This window comes from Anopheles funestus, chromosome X (assembly GCF_943734845.2).
Source record: "Anopheles funestus chromosome X, idAnoFuneDA-416_04, whole genome shotgun sequence".
Classification (NCBI taxonomy): Eukaryota; Metazoa; Arthropoda; class Insecta; order Diptera; family Culicidae; genus Anopheles; species Anopheles funestus.
Genome location: NC_064597.1, coordinates 6,938,944 through 6,957,575, shown reverse-complemented (window position 1 = coordinate 6,957,575; position 18,632 = coordinate 6,938,944). Strand labels below are relative to the sequence as shown.

Genomic DNA, 18,632 nt, shown 5'->3' with positions numbered 1-18,632 from the left:
GATTGAAATGATATTTTCCTCAACTCTGGTGTATCACTGCTACCGAATATTTAATATAATAATTTAATAAGATACTACTTTTAAAATTAATTGTTAGCATGTTTCCGTTTTTATACCTCTTAAAAGTGAATAATGACTGTCGATAGGTGTGTAACGATCACTCATCGATCAACGCCAAGCGTTACGTCTTTCCGTTACATCACCAATACCACCGCTCGTAGTGTCCGTTTGGATCACTTACATAAGCTTAGTATAACCGCTAGATAGTGAAATTGCAATGAGCCGAAAAGCAGCTTAATAAAACTGAGCGATAATGGCTAATCATAAATAACACCCATCGCAACCTGTTTCTGACGTCTAGACCTCGAAGTTATCATACGCTGTATCGTATCGGCATTACCAAGATTAGATCGATTGTTGTGCTCGGTAGTTGAATTGGACTTGCTTAAGCTTTCGATAGGGTCTCATCGCTTTATCATATCTGTTGAACTTCCAGAACCTTTTGGATTGTTTTGAGGGGCTATTTTCGCTGTCTTTGCTTTGCTGGAACAACGTGTTTAGTTATGCGTGCTAACTAAGTTAACTGATGTTAACGGCAAGTAACTGGATATCTGTAGCTCTGTTCACGCGTAGCAGTAGGAAAACAACTGAACAAGTAACACTACAGTACTGTGTAAACACCGTTGAACGCACTGCGAACGCACAGAGTCACGTTTTATTTTAAAAATTGGCGAAATGTACTCCAAACATGTTGATTTTACTCGGTCTTGTACATGCGTGTGCTTTGGTATCATCTCCATACAATCTCGTTGTTACGATTAAGGAACATGACAATTCGGCTAAAGAGCACGCATAATGCTTATGGCCTGATGTGCATGTCCATACCGGTATATAAATGTGTCGCCGCCAGTGAGAAAGACATGCAGTTCCAGCTGAATTGTGTACAGCAACTAACTAGAGCAACAATGAATTCGTTTGCGCTTTCGATTGTCGTACTGGCGGTGGGAGCCATCTCCCTGTCCGCTGGACTACAGCACTACGTGGTGGAGAAAAGCTTCAACCAGGCGCAGAAGGAGTGTGCCGAGTATCAGGGTGTAGCACATGACGATCTGCTGCGCTACGTGAAGGAAGGCTACCCAGACGTGGAGGAGGTACGCTGTTTGCTGCGTTGTGTTGCCTTCAACCTTCGCTTCTGGAACCACACCACCGGTCTGCAGAAACACATGGTCGAGGGACACTTCGTGCCGCGTCCGGATGACTTCCACAACGTGGAGCGCACGGAGGCCTGTCTGGCGGAGAACTTGTACACCTGCGACGATGATCTCTGCACGCAAGTGTACAAGGCGTTCCAGTGCTACTACCAGCACTACGGTGCGCTGAGCGAGTGCCCACAGTTCGTGGTCAACACCTACCATGAGGATTTGCAGGCCTCTTACGATCTGATGGGTATGATGGCTCTGACCCAGCACACGCTCCAGAACCTGGCCGGAGGTTGCTTCCCGAGCGGTGAGGAGTCCCTGTGCTTCTTCTACGCATTTGTGACCCGCACCGGACTGTACACCGTGGAGGATGGTGCCCATCTGGAGCATCTCTACTACCAGTACAACGAGGAGGTATTCAACCCCAACAATGCCAAGACTGTCGCCTGTCTGCAGAACCAGAAGAAGCTTGCCTGCAAGAAGAGCGTCTGCAAACAGGCCTACGACACCTTCCAAGCTTGCTTCGCTGAGTCTCAAGGTCTGGAGTATCTGCTCCACACCGTGTTCGTCGACGCTGCCAAGAACTACCTCGGCCAGCCTGTCTGCTACTGCGTCCAGGGCAAGACTTGCCCATTGCATCGTTGCTAAGGATGCTAAGAAAAAATTCCTTCCAAGCGTGATCGAATGAATCAATAAAAAAATTATCTCAAACTAAACCTTTATCAGTGTGTCTGTCTTACTGTATTAAAAAAATATTTTAACTATAGTATACATAAAATTATTCCTTCCTATACGCATTCTACTTGCAATGAATTATTTTGGTCTTGTAGCCTTGAAGTTTTTGTAAGGTTATTTCAAATATCCTATATAAAAATATATTTATTCTCTCTCTCTCTCTGTCTCTCTTTCTCTCTTTATCTATTTCTCTCACTCTCTCTTTGGCTTAACGACCTCTAAGATCACACCGCACATTTCTGGCTTATTAGACTTATCTTTACCACGTAGACTCCACGAGTACCACGAGTCAGTCCTTGCTACGGGGGACGGCCCAGATGGGATTTGATACACCACCGGGCTGCCTCAACTATTTTGAAAGAATACTTCTGGCAATGTTTGCTATTATATATTATTGTTATCTGAACAAGTCTATGTATGTGTGAACGTGAGATGCGAATGTCTGATGATTTTTTGAATGTCTAATATTTTATTTGAAATACTTTAAAATTCTTTTTCAAACTTTTGGGGCAATTAGATGAGCGGGAGTAGCTTGTAGCCCAAGGTTTTCGGATGAGTTTTACGATGTAGACTTACTCGGTTCGAGTTCAGAATGTAAGAGGACGTTTTATTATAATTAGTGAGGACGAGTTCCTTATGCGCTTGGTTTACGCCCCAGTGTCGGAGGATTACAATTCGGGCTACTGTTGAGCAGCTTTCAACTTTCTGTTATCGAGCAGATTCCTTATTACTGCTGTCGAGCAGTTCCCTACAAAGTCACTCAGAATTGTAAATATAAAGTAATATAATATTAGTAAGGTTATCTTATTAGGATAAGACAGGAAGAATGAAGAAGAGTCTAATTAAATATATCATGAAATTAATATGCATTTGTAACCTGGAACGAAAACCACCAACAAACAATGCGTGGAAATTGTATGTTTTTTAATGGTGTTAAGTGTCTAATTGAAAGATTGATATCTCCAAGATGTGCCGAATGCAGTGGTTTCGACTGTTATCAATTTAAGCATGATGTTGAGGTGAATCTAAACAATTCTACTACAAGTGGCGTACCAGTACTACGATAGGATGTAATACAATACTCGTTAACTCATTCAACATACGATTAACAACGATTCTTCACTAGACGCCACACTGCTTGACCTCTGTGACAAGCAACGTTTGTTTTGCCTGCATGTATGGACAAACAACTGAGTAAACGATGTAAACTGTTTTGATGTTATGTTGTAACAATAACAAACACTATCCGAGCACGAGTCGCATGCTCCACCATCTAGGTTGGGCATCCGAAAGTGTATGTTTGTGTGCTTTTGGTTTTGTTTATCTTGGTGGTTGAAAGCAAACCAAAAAGCAAGTAGATGAAAATGGGCCCTGAAGCACGCACTTTTCTTCAGTTTGCGATATCTGAAACCCATGGTCTACTAAGCAGCGCTTTATATATAAATGAGCGCAAAGTCACAGTACAGTACAGTACAGCTCCATTCGTACAGCAAGTAGCAAGGTAAAGCAAAATGAAATTCTTCATCGTGTTGGCTGTTGCCTTGGTATCCGTCATTGGATCCATCCAGGCGGAACAGGTGTCGGCGGAGCATTACTACATGCGAAAGAGTTGGCCCGAGGCTCAGGATGAGTGTGCTGTCTACCTGCGAGTGCCGAACGAGCGTCTTCAACGCTACATGCGCGAAGGATACCCCGATGAGCCGGAGGTGCACTGTCTGGTACTGTGCGTGCTCGAGAATCTGCGCGCCTGGGAAAATGGAACACTCCAGGAGCATGTCCTCGCCAACTACTTCGTCCCGGCTACGGAAGATTGTGACAACGCCAAGCGTACTGAGCGGTGCCTGGTTAACCTGCCCCAGGAGTGCAACGGAGAGCCATGCGTGCAGGCTTACCGTGCCTTCCAGTGCTACTACCAGAACTATGGTACGCTCACCAGCTGCCCTGAGTACGTCCCAAGCTACTACGACGAGGACCTGCAGGAGGCCTACGATCTATTCTCCATGTTGGACGTGTCGGAGGATACCCGCCGTAAGATGGCTGGAGGATGCTTCCCGAGCGGACCGGAATCGCAGTGCTTCTTCTATGCCTATGTGGTCCGATTCGGTGCCTGGTCTCAGGATGAGCCGCTTTTGCAGAATCTCTTCACTCAGACCAACGACGTTACCTTCAAGAAGGACAACGTCGAGACTCAAGCTTGCCTGTCGAACTTGAACAAGCAGGCCTGTAACAAGAGCAAGTGTGCGCATGTTACCGATGTCTTCTCTCAGTGCTTTGGTCACACTCAGCTGTACAAGCATCTGGTGGCTGTCTTCAAACACGCTGCCTTGACGTACACCAAGTAATAAGAACTAAGGTCGACGGAATGGTTTGTTCTATCTTAGCAAAGAATCAATAAATCACTTATAATTGAATGAAAACAGTTACTTGAGTTTAGAGTTTACTCCATAAATGTCATACAGATATTCTGCTAGCTGTCTAGACGTCTTCATCCACATGGATTTGATTTCGTCTATCTTTCACAGCAACGTGCATGGCTGAATATGCTTAGACGATAGCATTGAACCTGTCATTACGCAAATTATGTATGATTTTTTAATGGTAAGATAAACGATGGATCACCAAACTCAATCATATCCAGTAAAAATTTTATTCCACTCTTGCTACACCGATTCCCTCCACCATACACCATATCAGATAATCAAAGAACTTCCAGCAAGGCATGAGGCATGATGAATGAATTCCCGGCATGTTCTTGGCACATTCTAATCTTACGCGTACATTATCACCTTAAATTGCTACTCGATCGATTTTTCCAGCCCGACCCGATTGTGGTGGGTGCTGGCTATTGCAGCAGGGTAGAATGCTATGATTGTAAAAGTTAATAGGTAGTCATAACGGAGGCATGCCGGAGGACGGACAATCGATGCACTACGGTCCGTACAGTGATAAGATAACCGTTGACGGTTTCTGTTTACATGGAATCGAATAACTTGGTTGGGGTATAGGGTAGGTGAAGCTATGTTCCGGGTGGGACATAGCAGTGTTTTCGAAGTTACCCTGATTCACTGCAAAAACTGACAGAGCACTATATTGGCTGCGTGGATCTCAACTAGCTTCGAACGCGTCTTCCATGTCCATGACTTCGAATAGAGTACGCTCACACTGAATTCAACGTCAGACCGTTTCGTAAGAAGAGTTCGCTAGCATATCCGAAGAACTTCTTATCCCACCCGATGACACGTGATATGAGACGCGTTTTGTGTCGAGCTTACCTTCAACTCCACGTGCATGAACGAATTCTTGCCATGGCTAACTTTCACATTGTTTTTTTTTGTTCTCTGACGCATTGAAGGGGTTTGCCCCAATTGATCGCATCATCAACCAACTACGCATGATCGATGTAGTGAACCTTCGGATTCCTCAACCCTTCCGTTTTGCGGTTCAATACAACCGCAAGCACCGAAGAGGTATCATCGGAGGAAGAAGGTTTATCGATTACATGCGATTGCCCAACAACAGACCATTCATTCAGTTTGCGTTCAGTTCGCTCAGTCGTCGGACGCACTTGTCGTTGATAAGACGCACCCGTGTAACTTCCTTAAGACGAGTCAGCGGAAATAGAAGCTAGTTTCGCAGCAGTAGTAGTTTTTCTATTCGAGTAGCTGGTAGCCGTAATTCGTGAGCCCAATAAAGTTTTGGGCGTATTTGTTGGGAGAGTTCCAACCGATGCAGTAGTCGGTACAGATCCACTTGTAGTGGTACTGCAGCTGTACCGGTATGGATCACATCGCCGAGGTAACGGCCGGGATCGCTTACATCCCGGCCGGCATCATCTACGGCTATCTGCTGCTGTTGCCCATCGCTGAGGACAAACTCATCGCCTGCCTGTACGAGGAAACGTACTACTGGCCGCATATCATCGCAATCGTCGCTATGCTCATCACGGTTGTGCTGACCAACGGTCTCAAGCTTAACTATCGCAAGACGCAGTTTATCCATCTCTACCTGCAGCTAACCGCAACCGTCTTCTCGATTACCGCCGGTCTCGTCTTTCTCCTGGTGGATGGTAAGCATTACACGCGGGGTTTACCGTGAAACAGAATACACCATCGGTGTGAGGTGCGATGGGTTGAAGTGCTCACTTGATTGGCGATATCTAGTGCCCACCACGCTCTTATCTTATCAAATCGTGCGCGCTATATTCCTGCGGCCACTACAACGTCTCTGATCATCTGCCCTCTCTACATGCGGAACCGCCTTATCAACCCACCTTAGTGCTTTGTTTGCCCCCCCTGGCCAAATCTAGAACGTCAACTCCACTCTCCTCACCTTTACGCGCTACACTTCTTGATGAAATTCTTACCACTGACTCACCGGCTCGAACACACGCTATCAAACAGGAGCATCTATCAACATCACGGTACCGGGGAGATACCGCGCCCAAATTTTCAATTGACAGCTGTCAAACAGCAAGCGACATGCGTACAAGCCGTGTGTATTTGCTTGTGTACGATGGGTTGCCGATCACTATCAAACACCTTCACGCCAATTGACATTCTTTTCCGATCGTTTACAGAACGGATAGTGCAGGGGTGTGTTGCATCGAACTGTACCAACACGATTATACGGCAGTCGGAGGCTAGATCTAACATTAATTATTATTAAAATAGTTTTGCGCCATGTTGGAATTACTTATAATAGTTTGCGAATGTATTGTAGTACGCGTGTTTCGTTTTTCACACGGCGGCTCATAATAGAAAATCTGAGCCTAATTCCATCGCGTTTGTTTTCTATTTCTACGGGAGTGTGTAGTACGTATATTCTACGTTATTACGAATAGGATAGTGTGACTCTTTTCTTCACTTATTTCGTATTTCTAATATCGGGCTAAACTCTTCTACCTGCAGATGTCGTACCGGCGATCTATCTTGGTGCTATCGCGTTTGGTCTGACGCTCGTGCCGGGCCTTAGCTACCTACACATACGCTGTCGTTCACGTCACCGCGTGTTGCTGATGTCACTGTGCACTGTCTGGTTTCTGGCCGGTGTAGCAACGACGGCAACAATCAACGAGCTGGCCGCGGTAAACGAAGCTGGTGAGGAGCGGTTGCATCAGAATGTTGCGATCGCTCTACTTACTGCCAGCACCTTCCTGCTGGTACTGCTTGGACTGGTAGAGCTGTTGCAGCGTGAAACGATCGTCGATTATCGCCGTCCGCTCGATTACGACACGGCAATGGCTCACGATAGTGGACGGCTGCTGAATCCTGACCGACGGTCCTTTGCACCGTACGCCCAGTTCGGCCGGGCTGCACCGGCCCTCGGCAAGGGTGTTACCGGTACGGGTTGGTCCACCGAACGGATCGTTAGTACCGGCGTCAACGAAACCGGCTGTCGCTACCGTACACTGTGGACGGTGTACATGATAGGCACGAAGCTGATCGGGTTGCTTGCGTTCTATTGGGTATTGCTGATCAAGGGTATTATGGCGACCCGCGAATTGCTGGAAGTGGATGACGCGGGATACTTACCGTTTTGGCTGATGGCGGGCGGTGCACTGCTTACCGCCATTCTTGGACTTCGGCTTGCACCGAAGACATTGTTTTTGGGCGCTTCCGTACTGTATGTGATAGCGCTCGTGCTAGCCATTGCCTTCTACTCGGCCGATCTCTTGAACCCCGAGTATGGTATCGCTAAGCTGTTGTTCTTTGCGTTCCTTGGAGCCGCCTTACCATTGCCGGCTATTAACATTTTAGAGCTGGCACCGCTGAACTGTAACGAAGCGGCACTCGCTCTTGGTACCGCGTTCGAGCTACTTGCGATTGCGCTGTTACAGTACTACGGTACGAACGATGGCACACTGTTCGGGATGGTGGAAATAGCCGGTGGTGACCCGGAGCCAACTAGCAACCACAAGGATGTGATCGCTGCGCACTATATTACGGCGATCGTGCTTGGTGTTGTGTGTGCGGTGGCAACTCTCTGGCATATGCCCAACACGGGCCGTAAATCGTTGTCGGAAATAGAGAACGATCTTAGCCGTATGCGTTCCTACTTTGCATTTAGTCGTCGCCATCAACAACCTCCACCTCAAACCATGGTCAATCCTGAGCTTCATGTCGACACATCCCACACGAATGGTCGGCTCGATGATACGCTCGACGAGCAGCAACCGAACGGTCACGAGCAACAGCTAAGTGCAAGAAATGCAGCACGGTTTGCAACGCTCTATCCCGATTCCCCTGATCCGCGCGATCCACGCAATGGATCGTATCACAGTCCGGCCAGTAATAGTCCTACGGCGCGCAGTCGCAGCCGCAGCCCGTACAACGACTTCGATCAACACGCGCATTACCTCCACCATCAGGATCCGCACCTTCACCAGCAGCAGCAGGATGCGTTACGGCGACAGCATGAAGCGAACTATCTTAATGCTCGCCTTCAGCAGCGTGGCCTCGACTCACCGACCGGCTCGGATCAGATGTCTCGTGGCCGTAACCTGCCGTCCGAAACAATCAAACCATTGCCACTGCTACCACCGCTAGTGGCACGCACGTCCCAGCGTCCCGATCCAGCGCTCGGTTCGCTTACGGTCAAATCCGAACCCGGTACCGTACTGCGGCCTATTTTGCTCACCCAAAAAAGTGATGCACCGGCGCCACCACCCATGCCACCCGCTGATTACCTCACCAAGTCTTTACCGCGCGTCAAGGCAGTCCGGCAGTCACGCATACCACCGATCATACCGAAACCGGAACCCGAGGCCGAGGTGGTTGTGCCCGGTGTCGAGTACTCGCACAACCTCGTGCCGAGTCAGTTCCTGCGGCAATCGCTTCAAAACTCGCAGCTTTTCCGCTAGTACGCACAGCACCGTATAATATAAGTTAACGAACGACCTCCTTTTTTTTATTCAACTATTCAAAGTTAATAGCGAAAATAAATTGAAACTATTTGATTGTTTATCTAAACAGGTATGTGTGTTCGTTTGATTATCGCCAACTATCTCTAAGGGTGTCTGTTGCACACTTGAGCTTTTCGGCTGCATCTCATGGCACAAGGTGTATAGAAGAAAGATAATTTTAAAAATATTATATTATCTCTTAAGCTTAAGCCATTAGCTCTTTGAAAACTTAGCTATACCTCTTTGAAAAGTAAAACAAAAAATTAAAACTGAAAAGTCAAAATCTTTGGCCTCTAACCTCCCCAGATCTTCAATCTGAGGAATATTTTATATGAAAAAGCCACTGATCGCACTTACTGTACTACAAAAACTGAGCTGATGGATAAAACTAAAACACTTTTACAGGCTCTTCCCAAAGAACCAACATTGAAGCTATGCTCAATGCTAATGGTGGTATTTTAAGTGATAAGTTGTTGATAATTATAGTATTTTATATTTTCTATAATTTTTTTTAATCAATTCAACAAAATTTAAAATGTAAAAAAATCCTTTTGTAACAGTCTAATTTATCCTCAACACCCTGTTAATTAATGGCGGCATATACGATGATCATATATTCAAGACAAAGGTCAATGTCAGAAGGCTCGCCAAAAGGTAACTGACCTTCGTCAACATGTCTCACTAACCTAGATTTAATGTGACAGCTAACTGTCTCGCTCTCGCTCATTTATTTAAATTCATCTCACCGTATAATGAATTACCATCCTTCATCTGCAATCAGCAATCACTCACCATTGATCGGATCGTGCCATCGTATCGTAGCGCATAACAAGATTGAAAAAAATAATTTTCTTTTCACTTGATCGTTTTTTTTTTGGTTAATAAAACACATTAATTTTGATCATTTTAAAAACGCTTTATTTTATGTAAAGTTGAATAAAAATGAATCCCACCACCAAAAACCCTCTCCTCCTTCCGCTTTTTTATGTAATAGATAATAAACCTGGTCGTAAAACTAGTGAATTTTGTTTTCGTCTTTTAAACACAAATCATCTGCAAAACATAATTAAAACTTGAAAGAAAAAAACGTTTCCAATATCTGTGGAGACGCCCAGTACTTGAACGGATCTCCACAAATGTTTCTGATTTTTGCTTTGTGGAAAAGATTATTTATGATATGAATAATTTATAACTGAATGTGAACTAGTACGAAAACAAGAGGACCTTTAAACCTACACTTTAATAAATATGAAAAAAAAGAAATAAATATATTTTTTTAAGAGTACAATATTAAACTTGCAAAAAAAAGTTAATAAGGAAAACAGTAATATAAAAAAATACTCCCACTAACTTCACTACTGATTAATAAGAATAAAATAAGAATAAATTAAGAATAAAATAAGAATAAAATAAGATTAAAATAAGAATAAAATAAGAATAAAATAAGAATAAAATAAAAATAAAATAAAAATAAAATAAAATAAAATTATTCTCTCTCTCAGTCTTCTCGCTTTTATCCTCATTTCACTTGCCACCCTTAACATTCCACACCGTAATAGTAATTAAACAAGATAATAGAACTAGATAATAGAACAGATAACAAGATAATAAAATAGAGTTATTAACTGTTTTTTTTTTAAATGAAAATTAAAATATTTTTGAATGAATTTTGAATTGTGTTGAATTTTTTGGATCTCATCCGGATCTCGCTTCGTTGGTTAGGCCATACTCAGAAGATACTGGATGCTGTGTTTCCAGAGGTTCACGTATGGGTAAATAGACCCATCGACTTCCACATGCTTAATTGCAAACAGTGCATACACATTTTCCGCACTTCTGATGTCGCCCCCGATAGCGATCGAGTTGGTACTGAGCTCCCCCTCCGTAGTGCGCACACGTTCCGCTAGGTACATCTCGAACAGCTGCAACCCGAACGGTTCGGCCAGATCGCAGTACACGCGCAGAAATGGCCAATACTCGCGCCACTGTACGTTGACGCCACGGGCAATTTGGCGGCCAAGCCTTTCCATGCCGGTGGTTAGATTGCTTTTGCGAAAATCGCGCATTACGTAACCCGCCGACTCGGTCATGTTGGTTTTGTCGAATATCTTGCAGGAGATCGAACACACGTACGATTGGTTGTGATCGGTGTACCATGAACCGGTCGGTGTGTTTTGCTTCTTCGTAGCAATAATGATCAGTCTCGGTGGCTTTTGCCACATTTTCCGGAACTGTACTGCCTGTGCGTGCGTCATCGGTCCAGCGAAGGCGGTAATGCGTTGCCTCGGTGCCAGCTTATCCCCAGTACGATCCATTAAGCCGGGCGGATTTCGGCGTGTAAACGGTTCCCCAATGTGCGGTGGTTCCAGATCCGATTCCGTCCTGATCAGCGGTACAAAGTAGGAATCCTCGATCATCCCCGTTATGGTGGCCCGGATCGCGCGCGTCCCGTTGGCACGGGTTGCCCGCACACACACAATGTCCTGCGGCAGTAGGCCCCACTTGTTGCGCTTTATCTCACACTGCGGGTAGGAGACGAGCAGACGGACGATACACGACCATCCGCACTGGGCTGCCAAATGGAGCGGCGTATCGTAGTTGTGCCGTTCCGGTGAGTTCAGATACAGGTCCAACAGTTTCTCACTCATCGCGTACGTCATCGGTGTCTGGTGCCCTTGGTACGATGCGACAAACATCGTCGAACTGACCGCCTCCAGTATGCAGGTGCATATTTCCACCGAACCAACGCGGGCCGCAATGTGGAGCGCCGTTTCCCCGCGTGCGTTGTACACGCGTGGATGGCTCATGTCGTTAATGAGCAGTGTCGGTACGCTTATGATCATCAACCATACCTTCCGGAAATCACCAGCCAGGATCGCTTGTATGAAGCTGCTATCGTACGTAATATCGTACATCACACCTTCCTGCGGCATTGGGTGAGTGTGCGGGACAACCTGATCTAATGGGGGGAAAAACACAAACCACAATGACAATAACAACTCTTTTTAGTGAGTCAACTCAGAGTGAGTGAGTCGTTATTAGGAGTCAGCTCGTTTAACGACTCATTTCGGAGTCATGAAAAACCCCGGAATAAGCGTATAAGTTAACGTTCGGTCATTTTACTCACTCATGAGTGTAAGTATGTAGCCGTGGTGAGTCGAGTTGCTAAAAGAGTAAATACGTGAGTTGAAGCGAAAATATGCGAGTGAGATTCAAACAACTTAGGTTCAACCAAACAGCCTTAGGAAATTTTCAAACTTTTATAATTTTTAATTTTTTTATAATTTTTTCACCTATTTTTATTTAAAGCATTATTTGAGTGAAAAGAAACCTTTTTCAACCAATTGGCTTTAAAATAAATCAATTTAAATTTTTTTGCAAAATTTTTCAAAAAAAACGTAAGGGGTTAGCCTTATAAAATTTTAGAGTAGAAATTTTTTTTGAATTTTTTTGCGATTTTTTATTCTTTTTTTAATTTAAAGCACTATTTAAGTGAAAAGAAACTTATTGCAACACATTCCCATTAAAATATATCACATTTTTCAATTTTGCTAAATTGTTCAGAAACAGGGTAAGGAACTTGGTTCCCTGAATAACTTCTGGCACAGACATCTGACGGTATGGCCGTCCAAGAAGAAAATGTAGCCATTGGTGCCATCTGTCGACCACAGTTTAAAGTTTGGCGATCCGTTGGATACCGACCGAGTTATAGGCAAAAGTTGATGCAAAAATGAGGAAAATTTTACACTTTCTCAAACAGGGTAAGGAACTTGGTTCCTCGAATAACTTCTGGCACAGACATCTGAGGGCATGGCCGTCCAAGAAGAAAATGTAGCCATTGCTGCCATCTATCGACCACAGGTTAAAGTTTGGCGATCCGTTGGATACCGACCGAGTTATAACCAAAAGTTGGTGCAAAAATGAGGAAAATTTTCATTTTTTTTTAATTTTTTGATTTTTTTATTATTTTTCACTATTTTTTTTTCAAGCATTATTAGAGTGAAAAGAAACTCATTGCAACCCATTAAAATTAAAATAAAACAATTTAATTTTTTTTGCAAAATTTCCCAAAAAAATCGTAATCGTAAGCCTTATGAAATTTTCGAGTGGAAAATTTGTTTGAAATTTTTTTCTGATTTTTTATTCTTTTTTTAATTAATAGCACTATTTAAGTGAAAAGAAACTTATTGCAACAAATTTGCATTAAAATATTTCAACGTTATAGCCACAACCGACAAAAGAAAATAAGTAAAATATTATAATGTTGTAAGGCATGCATATTGAACTCTACAAGCGCCAAAAATGTCGGGACCCCTTTAGCCTCGCTGGCGAAACTCGCTCACTACAACGTTTCAACTCATTTGCTCACTCTTACTCACTTTGCACATCGCTAGTTGCGTTACATACAGCGTTACGCACGGTAACGACACCACACACACACACGCAACTTACCCGTCACACGCGGTAGTCGATGTATCACAAACTGTAACATATCGTTTGCGGTGGGAAATATCATCATACGTGCACCTGGGTGTTGCCGCAGCAACTGTAACGCTTCTGCACGTTCGTAACTGCAAGCTTTCAGCCCTGTAACGATTACCCACATTTTTGTTAACACACACACTCACGCACATTTGCGAGGTTCACCAAAAACGCTCACCTTTTGTTGCAGCATCGAAGCTGATGATAGCGAAAATAATCATTTTTTACTGTCACTTGAAGTCACTTTTTTTCAACAAAGACAACAATACGTTTTGCTCTGCACTCGTTACACAACGATCAACGATACGTTCGTACTGACTGCACAACGCACACTGCTTGTGCTTGGGTGAATGAATTCGTTTTTCGATGGTTAGTTTTCCTTGGCTTAACGCGGCTCAAGCTCGGACCGCCGTGCAGCAGTCAACACCGATCAATACGTTCTGACCGCATGTACCGCTGCGGTGAATCATTATAAGAGGACACTACAGTCGTCAATACAATAAGACCACTAAAGTCCCCCCACTCCCAAAAAAATAAGACAGCTGCTTCAACGCTGCTGGTGTGAACGGTAGCCTTTCTACACAATGCTTTCCGTTATGCAAACTGGAACGAATCCCAGTACATCGGGACGGGATGATCGTAACGGCACGACAAATGCAATATGTCTGCAAAACCAGGGAACCATAAAACCACCGCACACGCCTTCTCTTCTGCTTTACGGCGGACGCAAGTGGGCAACGCGATCGTACGGCGGCGTAGCTACGCTTTCCGAGTTCAAGGGAATGCATTCGCTTCTGGTTTCCCATTCATGCAACGAAGCACACTTGCGTGAATAATTTTCTTTCTTCTTTGGTGTGTCGCAACCGTGGGAGGGGGAGGAGGGTGGTTGGGGTATTGGGAGGAAACATTTGTGTATGGCTACCACTAGACTTGGGAAAGCGAAGAATCACACACTCAGAAGCTCATCAAAGGTTTATATTTTAAAAAAGGAAAAAGAGAAATATTGAGAAAGAGCAATAGAGAAATATATACGATGGAATGGAAGTTTTTGAAACTTATTTTAGAGAAATTTTTAAATACAAGATTTTGGGAGCCATTTTCTTACAAACTTCAATATATAGAATATTTTTTTTTGAGAATTTTTTTTAAATTGTTAATATTAAGCAAACATTTCATTAATACTTGTTGGATCATTGAAATCTCTGTGTAAAGCGCGTCACAAAGAGAAAGAGCGAGAGAAAGAGAGCGCGCGCGATAAGGATGGAGAGTGTTCGCAGAAGATTCTAACGTTTACCATATTTGGTAACGTCTGTTCGTCACGAACCAAAAAAAAGGAGCCAAAATATGACATCAACGAATGTCATTCATTTCATGCGTGAGAAACGCCATATCATATAACAGGAAACAATAACGTCAGACGTCGGTTTTACGGCCGACACGTTCCTTCACGCAACTGGTACATGTTAGCACAAGCAATGGGAGCCATATTTCCTAACTCGAAAAAAAAACAATTCTTTAGAAATGATTTTATTCTCTCAAATCATCGTTTCAGAGGAATTAAAAAAAATAGTACTTTTTCAGAATTTTCCCGCTGTCCGAGCATCTCTTTGTTTGGAGCTTATTTCAGTATAAAAATGTATGAATCATGAAGGCGCAACTGCGCCTACTCGCAACTGCATCAACTCGCAACCCTTGTCACTTGTCTCGTTTCAACCTTCCGCAAATTTAGTACCTTCCACAACTCAACCCTATATGATGGAGCTAACCTCTTGTTGTCTCTCTCTCTTCTGTCCATTTCATCCCTTAGCGTTACTGCGCATACTCAACATCGGCAAAGTATGGGGCAACATGTTGAAAGGGGGAAAGGAAACAACCGTTTGGCAAACGGAAAGACAAGAGAGAGAAAGAGAGAGAGAGAATGTATTGCTAACCGACACTCCCTTTTTCTTTCTCCTGTGTCTGATCAAGTAGCACGATCATCACCCGAAGGCTGTAGTTGAGGAGGGGAAATGGCACTCACAAATCGGGTCACTCACCAAGTCTTTTTCGTTTGCGCTATGGAACTCACCACCCTGCGTCGCTAACGTATCCTCCAAGATCAGCGTTAGGAATTTCTGTAGCACGATCGTAACTCACTCTCTTTTAACTGCTTCTTTTCTCTCTTAACTCGAGCTAAAGCAACACACCAGTATAACGCTGGAAGGTGCGTTACCTAATATGTGAACAATACTGAATGTATATCAAACCATTTTGCACACATTTCTAACGATCGGATTATCGTCCAGTAGACACTCAGCTACTCGTCCAAACTACGTTTACCAACAAACATTCGGTAAAAAAAATAGGGGAAAATAACGATCTATTTCTTTGTGCCGATTTGCAGGGGAAGCTCCAGGAGAGAGCCGAAGAACTCCAGTATAAAAGCTGGTCCCAAACCGACCAGCATTTGCATTCGGTCTTTTGCACTTGAAGTGAACTAGCTTGCGTGTTTGACAGCAACGTTCATCGAGCTCGGATCTAGGAGCAAGACTCAGGATCTAGTTCTGAACAGATTGACTGTGACTGTGCGTTTGTGACTGTGACTGTGTGTGAGCAAACAGGCCGGGTGCGATTAGCATTAGTTAGCTTAAGTAGCTTTAGTTACTCTAAGTTTAGTGATGTAGTGTATGTTGTACAGAAGCTGGTAAGTGATATCTTCTTGCTGTAAACTGGTGCTAATGCAGTTGTAAGACGCAAAACCCGTTGTTAAAAATTCGCGTGCGCTTGAGTGTTGTGTGTTCAGTGACAGTTTTGTGTAGTGCATGAAGTGTGTGAAAAAATCCTTCAACATTCCGTATGATAATTTTGCATGCAGCAAAATAGCGCAAGTTGAACGGAATTGAATTTGCTGATCGTAGTTACTATTCTGACATTCCCGTAAATGTAATTCTTTTTAAGTTTCATTTTTTTTTTGTTTGTAATTAATTAAACTTTTCATTAATTTGGTTATGGAGTTTAGAGAATAACAGTTTAGTGGAATGGAAAATGAAAATAATTTCTGTGTGGTATGGACTCTCTAATCTGGTGGATGTACAACACGTAAATAATTATAATTTTACACTACTAAACGTCTTAACAGCCACCATCAAACGTAGACGTTTCGTGGGCAGATGTCTTAACGCAAGGTTTAGATGATGATATCATCATGACGCATCGTAATAATATTTGTTGGTTCTAGTCTACTTTTCAAAACTTTTTCCTTTACAAATATAAAAATTAAATTTGATAAAAAAATCGCCAAAAATTTCAACCCATTTGAATTGAGAACCGCTGGACGGTTTTTTTTTGGTCTGTGCAGCCCTTGGTCGTTCGCTGTACCAATGGCGGCTCCATATCGACTTGAGCAAAGCATTTCGGGGCACATTTCGTAAGCCGAAAACTGTGACATGTATTTGTGTGTGTGTGTTTTTTTTTTGTTCAAATCAACACTTTATGTTACATTTGCTTACATTTTCGTCACAACACACACGTCAAAAAAAATACATATTTTTTAAACCATTTTATATTAATTGATAAACGATCCTTTTTTTTTCAAAATATAACATACAGTCTCGGATTAAAATTAGTTTATTATTTTATTTTATTTTTAATCTTCCAACAAACGTTTGATGGAGGCGCCTAGTACTTTGTAGATATTAACGAATTAATTAAAATAATTAACAAACGTATAAGTCGGGCGGCCCGGTGGTGTATGTGATAAACGGCGTCGGTTCCATACGGCAGGACTGGGGATCAAATCCCATCCGGACCGCCTCCCCGTAGCATGGATTGACTATCCTGTTACGTGGTAAAATAAGTCTTAATACGGCCAGGCCGTCCTAACCGAGCAAAAAAAACGTACAAGCTGGTGCTATTAATATGTAATTTTTATGTAATTTAATTGCTAATTATAACAAAATACTTGTAATGCTTCATTTTAGTTGGTTATGGATTTGTACGGACTGTATCCGTATAAAACATAAACATAATTATAAACATAATTTATATGAGTGCTGCTATTACATCCACAGGACATCCGGCAACACTTACTCTGTATGCGGTGAGGTCTGGCGCTGTTACAACTTTAGTCTTACCGCTTTAAGTTAAGTATCTAGTTTTGTAAGTATAAATGATATAGCTATTATGTTTAAGCTAGTTTTTTAAGATTAATTTAAGAACGACACTCCTTATCTTGCATGCATAAAGATACAGTTGATGTGCTTTTTTAGCTGTAAGTTTATTTTAATTATAAGTAAGGCTTATTAGCACGTAAGAAATTAGTTGTAAGAACACGTGACAAAAAATTGGGTCACCTTAAACTCTAAGTAGTAATGTAGTTCTCTAGCTTTTAAGTTTAGTTAGAAAAATATCATATCACTTCATCCTAATCACAAAAAAAAAAAGAAATACTAACTTCATATCTCCTTCATACCTGCTAACACAATTTTATTAGATATAAGAGGGCCGGTAGTGTATGTTGGGGCTTCGGCGTCTGTCTTTAACACGGCAGAACCGGGCACCATATACCATCCGGTTCGTTTCCCCCCCCCCCCCCCCCCCCTCTCCAATCGCTTCTCGCTTCCAGCCTTTCCAAGCCTGCTATTAGATCTTTTTTTCCGTCTTTAGTGTTACAAAAAAAAAAACCACTTTTAATTTCCCAAACTCGTAACATTCACGAGTTGGGTAAAAAAAAAATTCAAAAAAAAAACTTTCCTTCCTAAGGTCTATGGGACAGCAACTGTAGGCGTAGGTTTAAAAATATTAAATATTAATTTTTTTTTTTTGAATGTTGCTTCCATTATGTGGTTAACGGTAGATTGAATGGTTTACGTATTAAACGTTCCATTAGTCTGTCAACCCGTCCCTCATTCATGGGACAAGTTTGGTCTGAACAATGGCCATGGCGGTGGTCCCAGTGGAAATTGTGTCGTTTAAATGAGCGATAATAATACATAATTAGCGCATCCCAATACTGACGGATGCTACCTATAAGACCGCCTACTCACTGTTCACACCTCGGTGTGTTGGTTGTGTTTTCCCCCTATCCTAATCGTGGACGTAGAGTGTCGTAGAGTGTCCTAGTCGTCGAGTGTAAAAGAAGAAAAATAGATAACACTAACAACAATAGTCTTTTTTCGGGAACCCCAAAGCTATAGGGAAAGAGAATCCAACAATTCGATGCCATTCTTGTAGAACACCGTTTCTACAATTCTTAGAAATATATTTTCTGTACACAAATTTCCCAACAACTGTCCAAGCAACATAGGGAAATATATTACAGTTTACATATGTAACTG

General features: G+C 42.8%; 4 protein-coding genes across 4 annotated transcripts; 3 read left to right on the top strand and 1 right to left on the bottom strand.

Moving 5' to 3' along the window:
* Nucleotides 1-773: 773 nt before the first annotated feature.
* Nucleotides 774-2,945, top strand: LOC125774293 (general odorant-binding protein 45-like). Its single transcript, XM_049444572.1, has one exon. The coding sequence runs from the start codon at nt 774-776 to the stop codon at nt 1,845-1,847; it is 1,074 nt and encodes a 357-aa protein (XP_049300529.1). The 3' UTR covers nt 1,848-2,945.
* A 49-nt stretch (nt 2,946-2,994) lies between these two features.
* LOC125774393 (general odorant-binding protein 69-like) lies at nt 2,995-4,774 on the top strand. The gene has a single exon (XM_049444623.1). It carries the CDS (start codon nt 3,446-3,448, stop codon nt 4,274-4,276), a length of 831 nt encoding a protein of 276 aa, XP_049300580.1. The 5' UTR covers nt 2,995-3,445; the 3' UTR covers nt 4,277-4,774.
* Nucleotides 4,775-5,201: 427 nt separating this feature from the next.
* Nucleotides 5,202-9,895, top strand: LOC125774084 (uncharacterized). The gene is made up of 2 exons (XM_049444504.1): nt 5,202-6,000; nt 6,842-9,895. The coding sequence occupies exons 1-2, from the start codon at nt 5,712-5,714 to the stop codon at nt 8,791-8,793; spliced, it is 2,241 nt and encodes a 746-aa protein (XP_049300461.1). The 5' UTR covers nt 5,202-5,711; the 3' UTR covers nt 8,794-9,895.
* Nucleotides 9,896-10,531: 636 nt separating this feature from the next.
* Nucleotides 10,532-14,356, bottom strand: LOC125774209 (ankyrin repeat and LEM domain-containing protein 2 homolog). The gene is made up of 2 exons (XM_049444520.1): nt 13,288-14,356; nt 10,532-11,794 (listed from the first exon to the last, which is right to left on the bottom strand). The coding sequence occupies exons 1-2, from the start codon at nt 13,439-13,441 to the stop codon at nt 10,554-10,556; spliced, it is 1,395 nt and encodes a 464-aa protein (XP_049300477.1). The 5' UTR covers nt 13,442-14,356; the 3' UTR covers nt 10,532-10,553.
* Between the last annotated feature and the right edge of the window lie 4,276 nt (nt 14,357-18,632).

What these genes read in the sequence shown, in the direction of transcription:
- LOC125774393 (XM_049444623.1), top strand. Translation starts at nt 3,446, where the DNA reads ATGAAATTCTTCATCGTGTTGGCTGTTGCCTTGGTATCCGTCATTGGA.
- LOC125774293 (XM_049444572.1), top strand. Translation starts at nt 774, where the DNA reads ATGCGTGTGCTTTGGTATCATCTCCATACAATCTCGTTGTTACGATTA.
- LOC125774209 (XM_049444520.1), bottom strand. Translation starts at nt 13,441, where the DNA reads ATGTGGGTAATCGTTACAGGGCTGAAAGCTTGCAGTTACGAACGTGCA. An exon ending in TCGACTACCGCGTGTGACGG is followed by an intron (nt 11,795 to 13,287) that starts GTAAGTTGCGTG and finishes TCCCCCCATTAG; the next exon opens with ATCAGGTTGTCCCGCACACT.
- LOC125774084 (XM_049444504.1), top strand. Translation starts at nt 5,712, where the DNA reads ATGGATCACATCGCCGAGGTAACGGCCGGGATCGCTTACATCCCGGCC. An exon ending in CGTCTTTCTCCTGGTGGATG is followed by an intron (nt 6,001 to 6,841) that starts GTAAGCATTACA and finishes TTCTACCTGCAG; the next exon opens with ATGTCGTACCGGCGATCTAT.